Here is a 22,209-nt window from a genome sequence, read left to right on the forward strand (position 1 = left end):
ACTAGCATAAGTATTCAACCTTATATATCCTGTTTACAAGGATGTCAGTTAACTACATGCAGGAAACCTGCATGAAAATTTGAAAACCATTACCTTAGTATTCCTGAATAAACATATATTATTTATTAAATATGGAACGATCAAGTGTGACAGTTTTTACAACTGTGACATGTACATAGTAGTTTAACTGGTATGAATATATTTATGCCAGAAGCTATGAAAAAATTTACTGAACCAATACCAATGACCACTTACAACATTGAATGTATTAAAATTAGTCTCACTAGTGTTAGTTTTAATCAGATTCGAGTATTTGTTACTTTTGAATGACATAATATGATAGTGTAACAATATAAGTCTCACATATTTATCTGAACCACTTATATACTGTTGCTCTCTTTAAAAAGCAATATGTTTGTTTAATGATCTTTTCAATATTAACATGCCTTGAAAATGATATTGTTTGTGTAGTTTATTGAGTAGGCTGTGTAGATGTGGCTATTATTAAGAGTTCAAGAAATCTGAATAAATGAGTGAAGAAATATAGGATGGGTTCTCTTTCTCTATGGACTATATACCATTAGCGCCTCTGTGTGATAAGTCAATGCGAATGAAGTGTTAAAAAGAGATAAGTGTGAAAAGTCTTTTGAACTGTTACTCAGATGCAATAATTAAAAATTTTTGAAGAGTTCGTTCCTTATGCTGCTCATAATACTAAATTTATAGTATAGAAAGTGAGTTATTTATTTGGTACATTCATGCAGAAATTTCAAGAATGTAGTTTTCTTGTGTAAAATATTACATTATAACTTTCAGTAGTATTAAACAGCTGAGATCTATCATAAGTTTTTAGAGCATAAAATAATTTTTCATTTTACAAATACTTGGGTTAGATGGGGCTAGGTTTACCATTTCTGGTACATACACAACCTTGAAAGTTAATACTTTTCTTCTTTTTTCTGAAATTATTTTTCTGAAGTGCTCAATTTGAAACAGAGGTAAATTGAAGTAAATATAACAAACATTAGCTTTCACTATTTTGTATTTCAGTTATATAGAAATTGTGTGGGATCTCATAATTGAAAAACAGTCAATAATGTTTTTTGACAACAGAACAAATAGTTTTAAACTCTGAATAGACTTATGATTAAGATAGTTAAGTCTTATGTGTGTTTTTGTCTCATTAATATTATACTTCTTACTGTTTTAAAGGTCTCTGAAATTCTGGCACAAACAATGAGAAAAGAAGAGGAGCTTCTCCCATCACCTCCACCTTCCCCTCCTCAACCACAAACTTCCATTCAGCAAATAGAAAGATGTAAAGACAGTTTGGGATCACTGACTCCAGGAAGTGGTGAGCATTTTTATCTTTTATTGATAGTTTTGAAAGATGAAAAATACTTTTATTTATGAGTTTGTTGATTTTATAGTTATTGTTTTATTCATGTTGTATCTTGTAAAATTAAGTATCACATGTGCCAGTAAGACAATCTATTATAATGAGAATGCTTTTCCTAAGCTGGTGTAGCATGATTATAATTACAGTAAGACCTTGCTTTAAGTTGATTCATTATATAGCTCTTTTTTTATGAGAGAGAAAAAACATTATGAAAATCCATAATACTCTGAACACTACTAATAGTAGTATTGCACTAAATAATTTTTATTCAATAAAATAATGCAACAAAGAACGTAGAATAATAACATGCAAAAAACAATGTCCCATATCTATCACAATTTTTCTGACATTTCTAGCAAAGCAATATGAACCATCAAAATGTCATACACCTACATAAAACAACATAATATAATACACCATTTGATGGATGAAAACCTTGCCTGTCTATTGGTTATAACTAATATAGTTGTAAGCATAAGTGAGAGCTACATGTACTGACAAATCCTGAAAGAGAGAATGTGACAGGTGGGCATGGCAGGAGGGGTCTGATTTTCTATTTGATGGCTCTGTAACCAAACAAGATTGCAGGCTAATAAAAATGCTTTTTTTCCAGCGATGAGGATATTATAGTGAGTAATTTATGTTAAATTTACCAGTACCTAAATAAAGCACTTATACATCATTCACAGATAAGAAACAATGCCTTCAGTTACATATCTCCATATATGTAATGTTAAAATTACCCTGTTTAGAGCTCTATTCTCAGGAACCATTCCTGAGTACTAAACAGGGTATTACTGTAATTATATTTGTCATAAGATATTATTGTTATTGAAATACTATTGTACACTTCTTCTTAAAAAACCCTAAAGTTCAATGATAAAAGTCAGCTGCAAAATATCAAAATTTAACATATTCTTCTTTCTCTACCTTTTAAAAAGTTGCACAACTGTCATACCATTTATTTATTATTAAATTTGTAGTTTTACTTTCGTACACAAGAAATTTCATTATCTAATTTAGCATATGCTTGGGTAGATTTTTGAAGTTTCAACATACCTTTATTTGTTCTGCAGCTTCTCAGCTCACTACAACTAGCCCTGTGCCTGGAGAGATGGTAGAAGATGTGCATAGCATTATCATTCACAGAAATTCATCAGGATTAGGGCTTAGCATTGCAGGAGGCAAGGGTTCAACACCTTACAAAGGTGAAGATGAGGTATGTACATTTATGGCTTACTGTATTTTATATTATTCATATAAAAGAAATGTTCATGTCTTCTTTTCAGATGATTAAAGTTATATTTTTTAAAATTGGAACTTACAAACAGAGTATAGAATTACCTTATAGAACAAATTATTCATAATTTCTTTGAGTGAATCAAAGTTTTATTGCACTAATTCTAGTCACCATTAAAGGTTAAGAGTTTTTGTAATTTTTCATGCTATTGTACAACAAAAAGTAAGAAGTAAGAGATAAATTTTAGTAAAATTTGATTAGGATATACACAGACAAAATAATTATTTATTAACACTCTTGCTACAGACTTGGTCATATCGGCCAAGTTCATGACCCCAAATTTACTTTTACATACTATAACTTCTAATATGTTTTATTTTTCTTCACAAAATTTCACATGCTTCAGAAAAGCATTAAGAGTCTTTTGTAGATAAAAAAATCAGTATTTTTAATGAAATATTTTTACTAAAAATTTCTCCATGAATATATGGAGTCAAAGTGTTGATTGCTCCTAGTGCAAAGTGATTTTTCACGTAAAGATTTAAAATACTTTTCTTCATCTGAAAATTGTCAAATTTTATTTGCATAATCTCCAACACCTCCTAAATAGATTTCAAATGTTTTCTTTTTTTGGTAAAACTTTAAATTTTATTTGTTATATTCTCTACCCTAACTCTATATGAGGTTAGTCAATTTGACCGACCTAATAACCACCATAAAAAATACCAAGTAAATCTAAATTACCCTTTTTTTCTTTCTAGAATGACTTCAAATTGTAACATGAAACTATATTTGTTTATCCTAAATAGCTTAAAACTCATAACAGTATACATATGTTTCTACTTAAATTTTATTGTTTTATTGCACTTTGAACCATGTCTGACTAATAATCCCAGCACACAAGTTGTAAATCACTACACTATCAAATTATGTAAGGCACAGGTTACTTGCAAGTATACCTTATGAAAATTTATTTTATTTTTCTTTATTTTACCTGATCTAATCTTATCTAACTTAAAAAGTTCTAATTTTTGCATTTTAGTTACTTTTATAACAATAAATAAAGAAATCACATGAAAAACAAGAAATATAGTACTTACCTCACTCTCCCTTGTTTTGTTTTTTTGCTGTTAACTGTTGATGAAACTTAACCCTACTTCTTGAAACTAATGGTACAATGCACTAAATAGTTTTTTATTTAATCAAATAATGCACCTAACACAGAATAATAACACATACAATGTAGACAATGTTATATAACTATCATCATTTTTCTGGCTTTCCAACTATGCAACAAGAGCCTTTAAAAATTCAGATAAACTCACCTGTGTGTTTCCTGTGGGAATAAAGTTTCAACTGAAAGCAAAATAGATAATTCTATATACAGAAAACAATGTAATATAATAAGTCTATAGGTCTTCCCTCTTCTCCACTTTATTTACCACCCCTTTGAAAAGTAGGGAATTTGATATGAACCATTCATAATATCATTATTACTCAGGTAAAGTATAATTTGTATAGCCTTCAATCTTATTGTTTTACAGAGACATAAACTAGAAAATCAGACTTCTCTTGCCATGCCCACCTATCACATTCTCTATTTCACAAATTGCTCTCTCTTATGTTTAATACTATATTATTTATAACCAATAGAAAGCCAAAGTTTTAATCTATCAAATGAGCAAATATCACAATTCTCAGACTTGGGGAAATTCAGGATTTTTTAAACATTGCTTTATAAAGTTAAGAACCTAACACTTATATTGAAATTTGAATTATTAGCTATGTTTTGATGCCAAGTTTATTGGTATACCATGATAATAAATTAGTTTAACTAAATTTTGAATGTAACTCAGTAAAATCTTGTGACATGCACAGAAAATGATGCCTGTTTGGAAAGAGTTAATAAATGTAGACATCAGCCTGTAAAAGCTTATAATCAAGTTTTGGGGAACATAGAAGGAAATATTTCTGTGGGGGCCACATTTATCTTCACCTATTGCATGTTTTAGTTGCTCATGGTATTCACAGGTAAAATCATACTTTGGTAAAAGAAGATGACACCAATAAAAGTGTATTGCAAATCTCACATGAAACATAGGTGGCTCAAGAGATCACTGTATACTCCTTTGAGTGTTATATGTAATTGTAGCCTAAGGCAAGAATTAAAACAGGTTTATGACTATTTACATCCTGTTCACAAGGGTGTTAACTAAATGCAGATCACCTACATGAAAATTTTTTTAAATATTCTGGAATATTCACGAATAAAGACAATACTCAAATTAAGGGGGAATAGAGGGGAATGCCCTTTCCTTTATTAACAGAAAGAAAAAGACTAAAACTAAATGCGTGATTGTGAGAATATGCATCTGTGAGTATATTTCAGGATTATCCTAGTCCTATTTACAACTTGATTGCTCAATAAAGTTATATTGTCTTTCTAATTATAGAAAGGTAAGCATGGCTGTTTTGAACTGCCATGCACATATAGTACACTTCTTGTTTTATATGAATTTTTTGTTTTTTTTATCAAAAATATTTGCTCATTCACACAATATTTGTAAATGTGTACTCCTACTTATTTTAAATGGTGTACAACCAGCATTCTCTAAAAAGTATAGGAATAAAACAAACTTACTGGTTTTACATTCTTTGATAATCTGTAAATTTCAGACTCAGATTTTCCAAAGTTATTTTCGTATTTATTGTTTACAGTGTGCTAATTTGACAATTTCTTCCTGTGTTACTTCTGATTATTATTTCTAACAATATGGGTTGTGAAATAACAAGTTTTAAACACCATGGAAAGTTCCTCATTTTGCTTGGTTTTGTATTAGCCGTATAAAATTAGGATGACATATTCTCTCATATATTCTGCATTTTTTTATTTTTTAGGGAATTTTCATTTCTCGTCTCACTGATGGAGGACCAGCACGTCAGTCAGGCTTAAAGATTGGTGACAAAGTTCTTATGGTAAATAAAAATTCTGTGTTACATTAAAAACAAAAGAAGAATACTAAGAACAAGAACCAAGACTATTAAAACTTGTTATCTACCTGCATTCATTGTAATAGCTATTTGACATATTTGTTTCAATAAGATCTTTGTGTGCTGAGTGTGGACCAATGGTTAGCTTTCCAAACTACAGAATTGGGGATCCATCATTCGCAACCTATTAATACAAAAAAAAAATCATGTTTTGGAATTTTAGATACATGATAAGAGTGATGTTCAATCAGAGAAGAAAAACCCAAGAGTTGACAGTGGGTGCTGTTGCCTAGATGCCTTCCCTGTAATCTATCAGCTCAAAATTAGGGATGGCTAGTGCAGATAACCATTAAGAACCTTTGCACAAACATCCTTAAATAAACAAGTTCTTCACCAATTAATTTCAATACTTTATTGTGTCTTATTGATAATACCATTAAGACCAGTATACCTTAGTTCCAGTGCAGTCTTGCATTATAATTATTATTTTAATATTTTTTAAATTAAAAATATATATATATATATATTAATACACACACACATACATCTGTAGACTGTGGTACAGATCATTCTTATGAAGGGAAAGTACTTAAATATGTATCTGAGTAATTTATTCAGTAAAACTCCCATTATCTTTATAATAATAGGTGAAAATTGGAATTATGTGTATGGAATATTTAAGTTCCTTTAACATTATTATATTCAACCATTCTTTCATGATATAACCTCAAAACATTTAACATATAGAGGTATTGGTAGTGTAAATTACTTAATGTATAACTACTGATAAAAATTAATAATACATAACTGCAACTACACACACACAAAAACCTCAGACATAAAGCATGATAATCATTGAACATTTTTGAACCTAAATTTCAATCCTTTTGTACATTTACAATTTATAATGAAATAAATACAACACTGTGACATAATTCTTAATTTCTGCCAGATCTAAGATCTGGAACATGTTTAAGATTTTCCTACGAGTATAAAGGCAGAAATACTATAATTAATTTTGAGATTGCCTTGGTTGCACTGCATATTGGTATTTCACTGATGTAGTTAACTACATTGTCCCTCCCCAGTCCCATCCCAAATAGTAGTCTCAATAACATTTCAATTGTTATGTTCCAAAACTCAAAATCCCCCCCTCCACACACACACCTGTCAACTGGGTTCTAATTAGTTTTTCCTAGAAATTAGTTGCTGATGTGACATAGATGTATACTTAATTGTTAACCTGAAAGCCTTGTTTTACACATGTTTATTAGCAATAATATAGTCACAAGACTAATGACATCATGTACCAACCCAGTTTATTAAAATAAAGTTTGGAATACAATATATATCATTAAAACTAATATATATATATATACACATAAAATTTACTTTACTCACAATGGTTAACTTTTATATGTAAAATGTTACTCTGTATAATTTATAAAGTTATCTCTGTACCTTTGTAGAAATTTTCTAAAAGTATTTCAGAACCCCCACCCTCCCCTCCAAGCTCTCGCCAGTTCATAGTCACGTTTGAGACTCTTTAGTTTCAAATTTTCAAAAGGTGTTTTTAGTTCATTTTATTGTTTTTGAGACCACCAATATAAAAAAATTATGTTTTCAAACTATTTGACTTAGAAAAAAGAAACATGTCAAAAGACCACAGATATTCAGCTATATTTAGTATGTTGACAAATTTTATCAATGCAAGCAGGAAATTTAAATATTTCTACTCCTCAAATAAAAATTATAATTAAGGAGGCAAAAATGGAAATTAAGGTTTATATTTTATCTATTTTTTCTAAGCTTTATCCATAATAAATGTTAATAAAATGTATAATTGAACTGAAATATTTCAATTACAGTTTTATTTTTACAAGATAGAGTTTTTACAAGTAGAGGTCAAATAAAATTTTATTAAAACTTAATGATGTCATGTGTCCTTGTAAAATACATGAAATCTAGGCAAGGAGATACTATTGATATGTATTTGGGAAATTCTCTTTAAATAAATACAAGTACTCACCCTTGCCTAGTTTCAAGGTGCAAGACTTTCAAGTTTTTTTGTAAGTTAGCGGTATATTATGAAAAAGTCTGTAATTTGTTTCCTTTTAACCCTCAAATTACTGATTTGTTTTTATATTGTTCTCTGTTTGTATTACATCATAACAGTGAGTGTAAAGAACTGACCCCTAAACAAAATTAGATAAAATTTGTCAACATACTAAATATAGCTGAATATCTGTGGTCTTTTGACATGTTTCTTTTTTCTAAGTCAAATAGTTTGAAAACATAATTTTTTTTATATTGGTGGTCTCAAAAACAATAAAATGAACTAAAAACACCTTTTGAAAATTTGAAACTAAAGAGTTTCAAACCTGATTATGAACTGGCTTGGAGGGGAGGGTGGGGGTTCTGAAATACTTTTAGAAAATTTTTACAAAGGTACAGAGATAACTTTATAAATTATACAGAGTAACATTTTACATATAAAAGTTAACCATTGTGAGTAAAATAAATCTTCACTCGTGTAAAATGCATCAGTGGACCCTGCAGTAAGCCTCCAATGGCACAGTGGTATATCTGCAGACTTATACTGCTAGAAACTGTGTTTCGATACCCATGGTGGGCAGAGCACAAATGACCCTTTGTATAGCTTTGTACTTAATAACAAACAACAACAACAACTCTGCAGTAATTAGTGGCATCAATTTCAATTTTTTTTTATATGTGTGCATTTTTTAAGTTGCTTGTATGTTTTTAATAGGAACCTTGTAACCCTGAAAGTTTTGCACCCACAAGTAATTTAGTTCAGAACAGTTTAAAAAAATGTGTTTAAAACATCAATAATTCTAAGGTTAATAATTAGCTGGCTGAAGTAACAAAATTATATTATAAAGAAAGTCTGATATAACCCTAAATTACAAAGCTTACTTCTATTTTAGTTGCTTCTTCAACAAAATTATATACAAAAATTATTGGAATCTCAAAGTTATGATGAGAAGTACATTAGTTTTATATCTATTCCAGCAATCTCTAAAATCTGATTATAATTTTCATGCTAGATATATATATATATATCAGGTGTTTATAATAAATACATAATTGCTTGATTTTTGCTTTCCTTAGCAAAATAATATATGCTTGTTTGCAGTTTCCACAGATTTATTTTATACTTAGAGTTCTACATCATACCTTGTGTTAAACTATATTGCTTGAACCTTTTAAAAAAAACTGTTTTAAGCGTAGGGGTTTAAGCTGTTTCCAAAAACCATCTTGTACATATATGTATGTATATCTAGCTAAAATAAGGAAATGGATCACAAATTGTTCAGAGTTTTTATTTTCTTACCTGGAATAAGATTGCATAAGCAAAGTAGAATAATCATACAGTAATTTCCTTTAATTTTATTAAAATTGTAGGTAAATGGAAAATCTGTAGTAAATGTGGACCATTATGAGGCTGTTGAGATACTGAAGACAGCTGGAAATTATATCAAACTAGTGATCTTACGTGAACTTCCCAACTTCCTTAGCCACACTGAGGTAATAGCTAAGATTTCGTCAAAGAAGAATTAGTTTCTGCATTTTTGCATTTCTTTTATATTTTACATAATTATCTGAGATATAAGGATCTAATTATTTGTTGAAGTTACATTGCACCAAATTAAAAAGTTACAGTTGTATGTTGTTTTTTATTCAATCAGATCTGTACAGAAATTTATAAAACTGTTTGAAGTCAATAGATGAGTTCTCTATGTAAAATATTTCAACAAACTAGCATGAAAGTTCATATATTGGACCAAAACTGATGAATTAATTTAGTAAAAGCCATATCAGTTCTTTCACTACTGGATATTTGTGTCAATAAATTTACCTGTTGACTAAAAACTAAAACTTACTAAACCCAATTTAATTGCAAGTAAAAATTCAGTAGCTCTTTACTGATTGTTTCATTTTGAGCTCTTTTTGAAAAATTAGAAGTCTTCTTCATCCGTAGCATAGTCTCATTTGAGCTTTACTGATTACTTTGAATATGTTGGGGAAGGAGTTCTCATCACATTCCCCTAGTATATGACAAACAATATCAGCAAAGCATTACTGAACTTTTACTCAGAATTCAGGTAATTGAATTTGATTTAAACTTTCATACTCTATTATGTAATTTAAACACACCTAAGTTTTCCTGATCTGGAAAACTTAGGTGGTCTTCTGGGCCTGTTCTTGTCATCATGGTACCAGTTTCATTGAATATTTTGATTATTTTTTTAATTCCAGTAGCTAATACTTTTGTTTTTGGAAAAATTGACTGCTAACTTTAGACCTCTTTATATAAAGTTAATTTGCTGTGTCTTACTCCATCAGAATGTGTGCATCTTGGAGGCGATATTTCATACTTGAAAGTAGAATAGTCACAAACTAAAGAAAATGTTATCCACTTTTTAGTTTTCACAAAAGCAAATAATATTCTAAAGCTCAAGAAAAAATGTTTTTTTAATACTTTTACAATAAATAATTAATATATGAATGTATAGAAATATTATTTGAAGTTGGACTTCAGTGTTAATAACCACAGGTTAAAACTTTTAAAAGCTACTTGCCTCAATTTTCAGAAACATAGCTGTTCAGTTCTGATATTTTTACAGCTCATTTAGAATTTATTCAAGCCAAATACATGATTTGGAAGGTATTCAGATAAATAATGATTTTAGATTGGCATCTTTAGTATATTTCATCTTGGACACCTTTTTCACAAGAGACTGAATAGTGGTCTTTAATTTATGCACAATAATGTATATATACATGAGATTTATCCTATACATTAAACATATTTGCCCAGTCATCCTCTCTTTTTTTTTAATCATGTTAGTCATCAAATTCTTAAGTACAGACCTTCTTCCTTATTTATTTGTAGGATCCATCTCCACTACCTCCATTCAAAGAACATCAAGAGTCAAAAAAAGAAGTGGATACACCTTGTCTGGAACAAAGAGTAAACAATCTTGCAGAGCTAGAGTGTGAGGAGTTATCTTCTGAGAATCTGTCAAAACCAGTAGCAGAAGATGCTGTTATTCCATATCCTGGTCTACTTAGTCGTGTAAACCAACAACAAAAAGAAGGTGTTAGTAACTCTAAGACTTCAGAACAAACTCATGAATTTTCTAGTGTATCAACATTCAACCCTCTCTCTGATGATGTAGAGTATGAGATGAAACATGAGGTGTGTTTATATTAAAGTTCAATAAATCAGATATATTTGAAAAATTTCACTATATATTAAGGTACACGCATAAAGATTGTGATAATTGTGTGTCAGAAAGATACTCTGTTGTTTATATATAATTTTTCTTCTTGAAATTGAACCACGGGTTTTTAAAAAAAATTGTGTCTTTAGGCAAGTGTTTGAAAGCAAAGATGCTTAATAACAGAAGCCTGTATAATACCTTCTGGGAAGCGAAAGCAAATCTTTAATTTTTATAAATATTTGCTTTTGAACATACACTTGAAAATGTTAATACAATATATGCACTAAATTACAATTAATTTTATAAAATGAGATCACCTGCATATTAACTTTTTTATGATGATAGTTTACTTTCTTTCTTCCTACCAAGAATAAAAAGATCCAAAATGTATTAAGAAATGAAGAAGATTTTAGCTCATTTTTCAAACCATTCAATTTCTGTTAATAATAATGATAAATTTTAACTGCAGATTGTCTATACTACACTAATTAGAAGTCATGGTGGACTTGGACTTAGCATATCAGGAGGTCATGATTCGGATTCCTTTAAAGAAGACAGTCAAGTAGGTTTTTACACAGTTATATTAGGATTATGTTAAGTAAATCAATAACTAACTTCTTTTTTTTTCTAATTAGAATTTTCTCTTATTCAGTTTCTTAATATTAAATAATTATAAGTATCTTCAGCACTTGATTTCAATATTAAACTCCTAATAGCTAATCTTCAAGAAGTTGACTAGAATATAATGGATGGCATAGTAGATAATGAGTTGATTTTAAGGTATTCCAATTTTTAAATCATTAAAATTGGGACCCCATCTCTTTTTTTTTAGGAAAAATTATAAACAATGAAATATGCAAATAATAAATATCATCAAATGAAAATGTTATTGCTGTTTACATTATTGCTGCTACAGATACCTCCCTGAAGAGTGAATTTTTTTTGAGTAACTTTGTGTTGGCCAGAAGTTTGTTGTAAAATTCTTAATAACTGTCAACCATCTTCACTCTTGAGTTACTTTAAATAAGTGCTCCTTGTCTTTGAAACTGAACATTGGCTGTGAAAAGCACCTGCCATTTGCATTCAAATATCTCTCTTTGTTTTGGCAGGTGCAAAATAACATACTCGGTGAATGCTTCATCTTGATGTATCCAGTAGTGACATCATGTCATCTGCTGCAGCCTACTCTTTAGCCAACTTCAGAGGAAGCAGCAAATATTAAACTGAGTCGTTTTTATCTGTGTGGTAATTTCCCTTGATTCAGGGTTTTGAGGGCCCCCCAGTGGCATAGCGGTATGTCTGAGGACTTGGAACGCTGGAATCTGGGTATCAATACTCGTGGTTGGCAGATCACAGATACCCCATTGTGTAGCTTTGTGCTTAATCAAACAAATAAACAGGGTTTTGAGAGGCTTTCAATAGTACTGAATACAAGTATAAAAAGTTAGAGTACTGAAAAAAATGAAAAGCATGATACTTTGTAGTGGGACAGCAGGACAATATTCCAAAAACTGGTCAAACCAAGATGTCTGGTTTGACCATAGCTGATTTTTAGAACTTCCTGGAAGATTTGTCACAATTATCTACACAAGATAGATAACCTCAGGGAAGAAAGATTGTTAGGTTGTAGCTGTTATAACTCCTAAAACCCTCAACACCACTTAGACTTTGACTGATTTCGGACTGTGATGGAAATTGTATGAGATGTATCATGTCATGAAACAAACCAATGGATTTGTTCAGTCACTTTTCTTAAAGATTACTGAAAAATGCTTTATATTATGCAGCATTTAATGCAAATTGTTATATTTTTCTTAAATACTCTAATGTTTATCTAATATTAGGTCTATGGGTGTGTTTTTTCTATATTTGGTATAGAACTCAAATTCTTGTTAATATTAAATAAGTGATTACCTACCATGCATCATTATAATGGAAAAAGACAAGACCTGAGAATCATTCACAGAATTTATAAATTTATCCTCATTTCTAGAGGATGTCTGTTTCTTTATTATACACTGTATAGAAGCATGCATATAATGTATCATTTACTAGGCCATAAAGTCTTGTGTATCTTTAATAGGTTCTTTTAAGTTGGATTAGGAAAGCATTTATATACTTCATATATTTCTACAGGTCTCCTACATTTCTTTTGTTTACTCCTCAAAAATCTCTGGGCTTTTGTTTGTCTTATTAAAGGCATTTACATCTTCTATCTTCTCTACAGGGTATATACATCTCATGTATGGCTGAAAATGGAGCTGCTGCCAAAGATGGAAAACTAAAAGTAGGAGACAAAATTCTGTCAATTAATGGAGTGGACGTAGAGGATGCTCGTCATGACCAAGCAGTCAGCATGCTTATGGGATTAGAGCGATTTGTCCGAATAGTTGTCCAAAGAGACAATGTAAGAAAATTTTTGATTTTATACCAAAACAATTTAAATAAGAATTTTAGGTCTTTGAAACATAGCATCAAACACAAAGTAAAGTTAGGTCACTTTTGATATTTTGAAAAGAGATGAGAGAAAGAAATCGATTTTAAAAGCAGCAATGTTTTTAAGACTAGAAAAATCTTCTATATTGAGACATTAAAAAAAAGTTTAAATAGAGCTTTTTAGCACAATTCACCTTTCAAAATGAAAATTATAATTTCTGAAAGTGCTCATATTACCAGCTTTCTTTAGTTATGATTTATTATTTTCTGTACTTTCTATCACAAAGGCTTTTGGCATTCTGTTATGTTTTTGGTCAAAGAACATAATCTTGTTGTTTCATAAGTTTTATATATCTAATTGAAAAATTACTTCAAATATTAAATTTTTGTTTATTCCTTCAATATCTATAGATTGATGGTAATATATTTTAATCAGATTTATTTGTAATGTGTAGCTGGTACCTAAAGGATTCAAAGAACCCAGTAAGCTGGTCATTCCTGAGAAATCTGCTAAAACACTTGAGATGCAAAAGTCTAATAACAGTCTGTATTCTTCAGACTCTTACATGGCTAACAGACCATCCTATGTGGGCAGTTACAAAAAAGATGGAAGGCCAACATATTCCATCTTCACTAAACTACCTGGCCTTAATAGTGATCCTATGGGAACATCTCCATACCTTTATCCATCTACCAGTACTCAAACCACTAGTACATTCACTGCCAGAAGCCCAACAACACCATTTTCTCATCCTTCCATGCTGGGTGCATTCCCTACTGTGCCAACCACTACAACACAGCCTGTAAGATGTAGCAGCTTTTCCAGTTTCACAGATGCTGATCTACATTCTCAGCCTTTTTCAGCCACTTATACCAGCAGTCCAACATCGAGACATGAGTATGCAAATTATGTGCCAATTTCAAACCTTCAGTCAAAATATCCTGACTCTCAAGCCCATGTCTTTTCTACTCATTTAGAGCCACATCAAACAGAAAATACAACTCTTCCAGAATATTCCAATTCCCAGCCACAAAATTCTACAATGCATTCGCAGTTGCCCCTAAATACATCTATATCAATTCCAGCATACATCGACTCTCCATCCCAAATAAATTCAGTTCATTCACAGAAACCACAGATGTATGGTGAGTCATCTCAAAACATTCACTTACATACAACAAACTTACAGAGAGCTGAAATAACTCCAGTGAGTAGTTCAAGTCTTCAGCTAAATGACTCTCAAATGGCAGTAGCCATTCGGCAAGAAGAGCCCTCTGTACTGGTAGGATCAGAATTGACTTCACTTAAAAGTCTTGGAACATTCAAAGAAACCATCAGCCAGTCAGCATTTACAGAAAATGTTAATATCCAAGTCAATAAGAATGTTCTGGCTCTTCCCAAATTTGAAGAGGTAAGATTTCACGTCTGTGTGAAATTCTCCTTCCTTACCATTGTTCTTTTTATTCTTGTGAGTTACCTTTTTTTATCTGAACCTGTTCTGTAATGAAAAATACTGTTTTTGACTTTATATTTTTTTGCTTCTATAAGTCATTAAATCTGTAAATTTGATTGTTATTGTTACTTTTAAATAAAATATATGTAAAGGAAAATATGAAAAAATATTTTTCCAAATCTTAATATCTTGGTATGATAAAAATAGAGTAGGTCTGCAGGTTAATACTGTTTAAATATAAATTTTTATTCAGTATCTCACCAAAGATAAAAAGAAATGTATTTATGTTAGATGATCATCATTTTACTGAAAAAAACAGTAATTAATTATTTCCATCTAAATTCTTTCATTCTCATCTATTTAAACTGTTTTTGCTCTTTCATAATGAATTTAGAATTGAATGTTTGTAAATGAAATAAATTTTATTAGAGAAAAGGTAATTTAAAATGTTTTTGCAAAGTGAAAAAAATTGTTTTTAATAGTCTTTTTCAGAAACAGAAAAAATATATTAGAAACTTAAAATTTATATAAAGTATCAGAAAATATTTTTTGAGTAGTAGTTTCACTAGTCTTTGCAAAAGAATATAATCGGTTTTTCCTATGTTTTTAATGTTATTTTAAAAATCATTGGCAAAAATAAATGACTAACATTATTATTTTCATTGTATGTAATGCTTTTTTAATACTTACAGTTTTTGGTATCAATTTTTCCATGTTTTAACTGTCACAGAGTTGTTTTACTTGTAACTGAACAAAATAGATTATCAAACATTTTAGATATGTTTAGGTTATGTTATTAATGGAACCTTGTTGTTGCAATATTATGTGATGTGTATAACAGTTGCTAGTTATTATTTTTCAGATGGATCAGATTGTAAATTGGAAACTATGCAATCCTCAGAATGTACAAGTTAATCCCTCCAATTAAAGCACAATTAGCAAAGATGATCATTACACATATGAAATTGAGATGTAAATGCTAAATAAATAACTGTAAATATGTTTTTTAGAAATATCATAAAGCCAAAGAGAAAAACTAACACACCAAGATATTTGCTAAAGCAGCATGAGTATGAGCTATACTTTCTTACCATTCTTTACCATTTTCCTCAGCTTGGTTTTGAACCCAAAATTTCTCACACACATGAGGCGAATGCTTTATCAACTGAACTAAAAATCACTTATTAGTAAGGCACTTTTTTAACAACTCAAACTACCACATCTATCCATTCTCACAACCGAGACACTTTATTAGGCCTAATTTCAGGGCCATGGGCTGGTAATTTCAGTTTTCATTATTTTCTTGGTTTAGATTTGAACCTGAGACCTATTACATTGTAGGTGAATGCTCTACCAACTGAACTAAAAGGTCAACCCCATAGTAAGGCACTTTTATTTTTAACAGCTCGAACTACCACAAGTGCACTTTTATAAAAAGAAAGAGTTACACATCAGCTGCCCTCTAATTCTCATTATTGTATGCACAAAGATTTAGATCTATGGAGCCAAATTCTATTTGGTAACAAGTTGACACAAGCCACTTGGATGTAATAAATGTTTTCCTTTTGTTTCAAATAGGAATAATGAAAGAGGTAAATTTTAAACTTGTATTGCAAGAGATATTCAGATTAATTAGTCAAGATTGTTTATGCTGATAATAAATGATAGTCATCCCAGTAATCTGACATAAGATGTTTTATGATCATAATGTATTACCAACAACTTTAAAAATGTTTATATCTTATTTATATTTAATGGAGTTCTTATTAACTTAAATTTAGTTTTAGAATTGCACTTGAGAGAGATGAATATTAATGAGAGCTTAGATAAGTTTGGTAATTACCTTTGACTGTTTAAAAGTATTTAAAATATTTTTTGCTAATACAAAATATTCAAAATCTAGGAGCTTGAGGAAGTTTACACCTTGAATCTGGTTCATTTGGGTTAGTGGCTCATCCTGGCCTTTTGCAGCTGTGTCAAGTGCTTTCTTTAGAAATAACCATGACAGACACCAATGATTAATTTCTAGTATTGGTAATTTATTTTAAAAAGCACATTATGTCTTTGAAAGACAAAAGATATAAATAGCTAACAGCACTGTAAAGTTTTAATAGAATAAGTACACAATAAGTACTTCACAAAAAGTAAAAATCTTTTTTATTCCTTAACAAATACAACAGGTAAAAAATGTTGCATTTTGTTGTTTTTTTTCTGTTTCAGGAGATTACACTGATAAAAGCTGGAGGACCTTTAGGTCTTAGTATTATTGGTGGCTCAGACCGTCCTTGTCATCCATTTGGCTGTGGTGCCCCTGGAATATTCATATCTAAGGTACACTTTGTTTCTTTTATATTGAGTTTTTAAATATTTAAATATAAGTACTTGTATAAACAAAAACTCGAGTTTATTAATATTCACATGTACGAGTTTAAGTTGCTATGACTTTGAAACTTAATTTTTATTTAAAAGATATGGTACATGTACATAAGTGTGTTCTGCCTGATTATGTTTTGTTGTATAATATTCCAAAACATATTTACTTCCTCTCACATTACAGCTATTACTCGGCTGCCAGAGTTTCTTCCTTTGCCCATCTAAGCATTGGTCTGATATTTTTTGCCTGCTCTTTTATACCCCACTTAATTGTCCTTGGCAATATTTGTCTTGAGACACCTACGTCAATGTGCCCTCTATCCTGGTACTATATACAAGCACCTCATTCAGATAATGTTATCACTTTTTCTCGGCAAAGCATTCATTAATGGGTCTCTCTGTGCTATGATTGTTAGGAGATACCTTAAGTGTTTTTTGTGTTACATAGTTGATTTTTGTAATGAAAAAATAAATTTTTTTTTCATTTGGCAAGCTGATATATGGCATGAATTCCCAGATTATTATTTCTGGCATGGATACAAATCTTTCCTATCCTACCTCTAATATCTAGCATTCTGATATCTAGTGATCTTATTCATAGTGAGATGGAGACATATATTCGGTTTGGTGGTGTTCTTCCGAGGGGCTCTGAGGCTGCAATTAATGGCGATTTTAGACATTTTGGAGAGAACTTAGATTGGCTTTTTTCTGTGCCTTCTTTTATTCTGTTGGCTTCTCAGGAGGCCACCTTGGGATAAACTGCCTCAGGCTCTTTTTTCTTCTGTTGGTCCATCAAGTGTGTGATGTTTTGGGTCTTTCCTCAGTTGCTTTTGAGCCTGCAACTTACTTGATGGCTGAAAGGTCTGGGAGTGAATACTTAGTTTCCCCTTCATCCACTGACATTTTGGTTCATGTAGGGAGGTTTACTGATCACTCAGGAAGGGATAGCTATGCCTTATCCATCATGGTTGTCGGAACTATGTGATTTAACCTACCACCACCAGTTGGAAGCATATTCCAACTCTCAAAGAATACATCTGCTCCTGGAAATTAGGGATTCAAGAGCAGAGTTTGTAGTTAACTTGAATAGATCAGTGTTTCCTGGTGGGACAGCGGTAGGTCTGTGGACTTATAACTCTAAAGTCCAACGTGTTGTTTTCCTAAAACTACACTTTGTTGGAAGACTCTCATGATCACCAAGTCCATTGATGATGAGCTGTAACTACTGTTAGCATGTACATTGGTTTGATTATCAGCTTCTACATTCATCCCTGTTGTCGTTGATGTCTAGACTTTCATTGGTTCCTACAGGGGGTCATTATTCTGCCCCTATTTGAGGTTTCCAACCCCAACATCAGCCCCTCTATCCATTGGTACCCAGAATAAATTCTGTCCACATCCAAGGGTTCCGCTGCTCTGTCAGAACACTGTTAGTGGCAGAGGTGACTATTGTATGCCTTTGGGGTCTGTGGGGGCTCGGCTCTGAGAATTTCTGGAGTGTGATAAACCTTAACCACAGATCTATGGGCACTACAGATCCTTGTGTCAGTAGGGTTTGTGTCTCCAGCAGATCCTTGGATTTTGGAACTTAGTTCTAGGACTATCAGAGTTTGGTTGGTCTGGGAATAGAGAGAGAGAGAGTCGTGCTAGTTCTTCTGGAGTTTTATTCCTGTCAGTTTGTTGGGCCCGAAACACAGGAGATTGATTTCCAGTCATCGATCTTTCTCATCTGTATCAATGCCTAGATTCTCCAAGGTTTACAAGTGACTCATTCCTCACTCTGAGTTGGATTTATTTACTAGGATTGTGGATGTCCACGTTTGATGTAGTCAGCTCCTATAGTCACAAGATAATTATTGAAGGGTATAGTTACTGCTGTTTGTCACTTGATGTTATCAATATTGTTATTGGTAATGAAAGGTATTGTTTGAATATTGTAATTGCTATATTTTTTTTTTTTTGGAATAAGATTTTTTCTTTCTGGTTCTTTTTACTGGTTCATTTATTATTGATTTATTAATATTTATGATAAATTATTATTTAATATTGATGTGAAGTCCATTTGTTTATTAACTGTGTTTTGATAAGTGTTGTTATTGTGAATAAATTGTGTTTTTGTTGTTGAATCCTGATTGAAGCTGTGGGTTCAGTATGCAAATTGTCATAATGGTGGCATTTCCTGTGCACAAGGGTCAGGTACTGTAGTTCAGAGTTTTTACCTTTGGACTAGCATGGGCACCACATGGATTCTGCTAAATGTTACAAGCTTTTTCTCATCATCACCATTCCTTAGCCCTGTGCACACACCATTCTATGGACAACTGATTACTGCTGGCACCATCTCGTCAATTGTCAGAATGTCACACCCGGATTATACTTTCAGAAACAACCAAGGTAGACTTCATTATCAGAGCTAAGACATCTATTCGTGCTCAAACTCAGTATTTCGTCAGTTTGGGTATTTTTTCATCACATATCTCAGTTGGGCTCAGCTGACTCCCATCCAGCTCCATACTGTGGAACAGGAAGCCCAACTCTTACTCACCTCTCCTTCTCCCACTGCATGAATGTTTTTTTCTCTTTTGGGAATGTGGGCATCACTCAAATCCCTCATGCCTTTGAAACGAGCACACAAGAGATCTTTTCAATGGTCTTTATGTGACCAATGGATCATAAACATCAACCTCCTGGTTTCCCAGTTTCCTTATTCAGGATCATTCTGTTTGATCTCGAGGGGTTGTTAGATCGGGACAATAATAAGATATGGGTTCCTTTGCCACCACCTCATTCAGAGATCCATCTCTTCACAAATACCTTGCTTCAGGGATAAGGTGCATATTTCCACAGTCAGAAATTCCAGGGTCTATGCACAGACAACAAGGCTTTCCTACACAATGTTTTAGACATTCTTGCTCTTCAAAAGGCAATGTCTCAGGGTCTGGGCTTATTAAGGGGAAAATTGTCAGGTTTCACTCTGACAATTTTACGGTGGTGTCTTGCATTTCCCATCAAGGGGGCACTTGGTCCAGGGCTCTTTGTTTTTGAACATTGCATGGTTTTCTGTTGGATTGGCTCTCATTTTGAAATACTGATGATTGGTGGGTTGACCACTCATTGAAACACTGATGATTGGTGGGTTGACCACTCATTGAAACACCCAATTACTGACAATTTGGTCTCCAGTACCTCACCCTCGGGCTTTGGCAATGGATGCATTCTTGTAATACTGGTTCAGATTTGATGCTTGGCTATCCAATTGGGTTGAGCCTGGCCTTTCTTTTTGATCAACAGTTATTGTTCATGGAAGAGGGTCCATTGTGTCCTCGTAATTCCAAACACTGAGTGGTCCCATCCAAGTTCCTTGGTCGAGCACATTTTGTTCCACATCCTCCCCATAATTCCGGAAACAAGAAGAATTTAGCTTGCTGCTCAGTTGGGAAGTGAAGGTGGGTGTTCATAATTCCAGACCAGATGAGTTATGTTTCCTCAGGTTGAGTATGGCATACAAGGTCCCATCATTCTGAACTTGGGGTGTTGTCTTTCAGACTTCTTCATGTTTTGTTTGTTTTTTTAAATCCTTACACTTGAAGTCCATTTGAAAATGAATATTGTAAATAAGTGAAATGTTTACTATTTCAACCATACCACCATGCTTCTTATTTTCTTTTGTTGCTTCCTTATTTACAGATTTAACTCATATTTGTTTCATTGTTATATTCACCCAGCACCAACTCAATATGATGGCCTTTTTCTGATTACTTATTTAATTTTAAACAAACAAATACCTTAATAGTAATGTGAAGCTTTAAAAATAAAGTAGGAAAAGGCTCACTTGACCAAATAATAAATAACAGAACATGAATAAACTTTAAAATATGGAACTTTGTATATGTTAATCAAAAAAGTACTTGATCATATTTATCACAAATTTTAAAGAATGAAAAATTTAATGAATTATTAAAATGAAGTCTTAAGTTTTAAACAAATTTTTTATCCATGAAAGATAAACATCCACTTTGCATGCTTGTTTCTTTTTAATTGTCTTGGTTTATAATGTACCTTTCTAAAAAGGCTGAGTGTCTACTTTATATTTAAGGTTCTGTATATCTCAATTTTTAGTGTTATTTTCCAGTCGGGTTTGTTGAAATCTATTTAATTTTCCGTTCTTATGCACTGAGTTTTGTTCATTAGAGTTGTAGTTTGAACTTTGAATATTGTAGTGTGAAGTGAGAGTTTTTTTATTTGCGATAGTGTTTGATCTGATTTATATGAAAGTTGTTCAAAATATAACAAAAGTATAATAAAGCTGATTTGTTATCTTTTTTTAGATTGTCCCTAATAGCACAGCAGCAAACTCAGGAAAACTTTGTGTAGGTGACCGATTAATTAAGGTAGGAAAGTGTGTTTGATATGCTGTGAATTTAGTTTAAATCACACAGCTTTATTAACTTCTCACCAAGGTTTATACCCCTACAGCCATTCTGAATAGCTTGAGAACACACACAAACCAAAAAGTCCAAAATTAAAGCTAAGGAAGATGGAGCAGCATTATTAATTAGCAATATATGTAAAATTAAGCCTATGTTTATTGCTAAAGTATAATATTGATCTTAAAATAAGTAGGTTGCAATATTGATTCATTAAGTGAATTTACACTCACTGTAAACTTTGTTGTGACTTTACTTACAAGAGCTTCTCTGAAGATTCAGCTTAGTAATCTGCAGAGACATCTCAAAAGTAAATAGACACCATGATATTTATTCAATAGTCATTTAATTAAGAAAGGCATCCAATGGCTTCCATGGCCAAGTCAGTCACCTGATATTAAACCCATCGAGCATGTCTGGGCCATACTTGCTCGAGCAGTGAGAAGAAGTTCCAGAAAACCGTGGAGAGCTACTTGATGTTTTGCATGCTGCCTAGTCCAGATCGTACAGGAGAAAGTTGCAGAACTCATCAATTCCATGCCAGGACGAGTCAAAGTACTGAAAAATGCTAGTGGCAATCGACTAAGTACTGATGCATGTTTGTAAACATTTTTGTCAAGTTGATAATGTGAGATAAATG

At 31.7% G+C, this 22,209-nt stretch overlaps 1 protein-coding gene across 2 annotated transcripts in view; it reads left to right on the forward strand.

The window, feature by feature from the left end:
• Positions 1-22,209, forward strand: part of LOC106457969 (protein scribble homolog) — a 256,183-nt gene that overhangs the window by 161,869 nt on the left and 72,105 nt on the right. For both annotated transcript variants that reach the window (XR_002610285.1, XM_022384070.1), the window contains exons 17-26: positions 1,213-1,354; positions 2,476-2,618; positions 5,538-5,615; positions 9,057-9,179; positions 10,549-10,854; positions 11,349-11,441; positions 13,107-13,286; positions 13,771-14,727; positions 16,990-17,100; positions 21,471-21,533. Coding sequence is in view for 1 of the 2 variants with exons in the window: in XM_022384070.1 (XP_022239778.1) it covers positions 1,213-1,354; positions 2,476-2,618; positions 5,538-5,615; positions 9,057-9,179; positions 10,549-10,854; positions 11,349-11,441; positions 13,107-13,286; positions 13,771-14,727; positions 16,990-17,100; positions 21,471-21,533 (2,196 nt within the window). In the remaining variant the exon portion in view is untranslated. The remainder of the gene's footprint in view (positions 1-1,212; positions 1,355-2,475; positions 2,619-5,537; positions 5,616-9,056; positions 9,180-10,548; positions 10,855-11,348; positions 11,442-13,106; positions 13,287-13,770; positions 14,728-16,989; positions 17,101-21,470; positions 21,534-22,209) is intronic.

Source organism: Limulus polyphemus, unplaced genomic scaffold (genome assembly GCF_000517525.1).
Source record: "Limulus polyphemus unplaced genomic scaffold, Limulus_polyphemus-2.1.2 Scaffold399, whole genome shotgun sequence".
In the NCBI taxonomy this organism is placed as follows: Eukaryota; Metazoa; Arthropoda; class Merostomata; order Xiphosura; family Limulidae; genus Limulus; species Limulus polyphemus.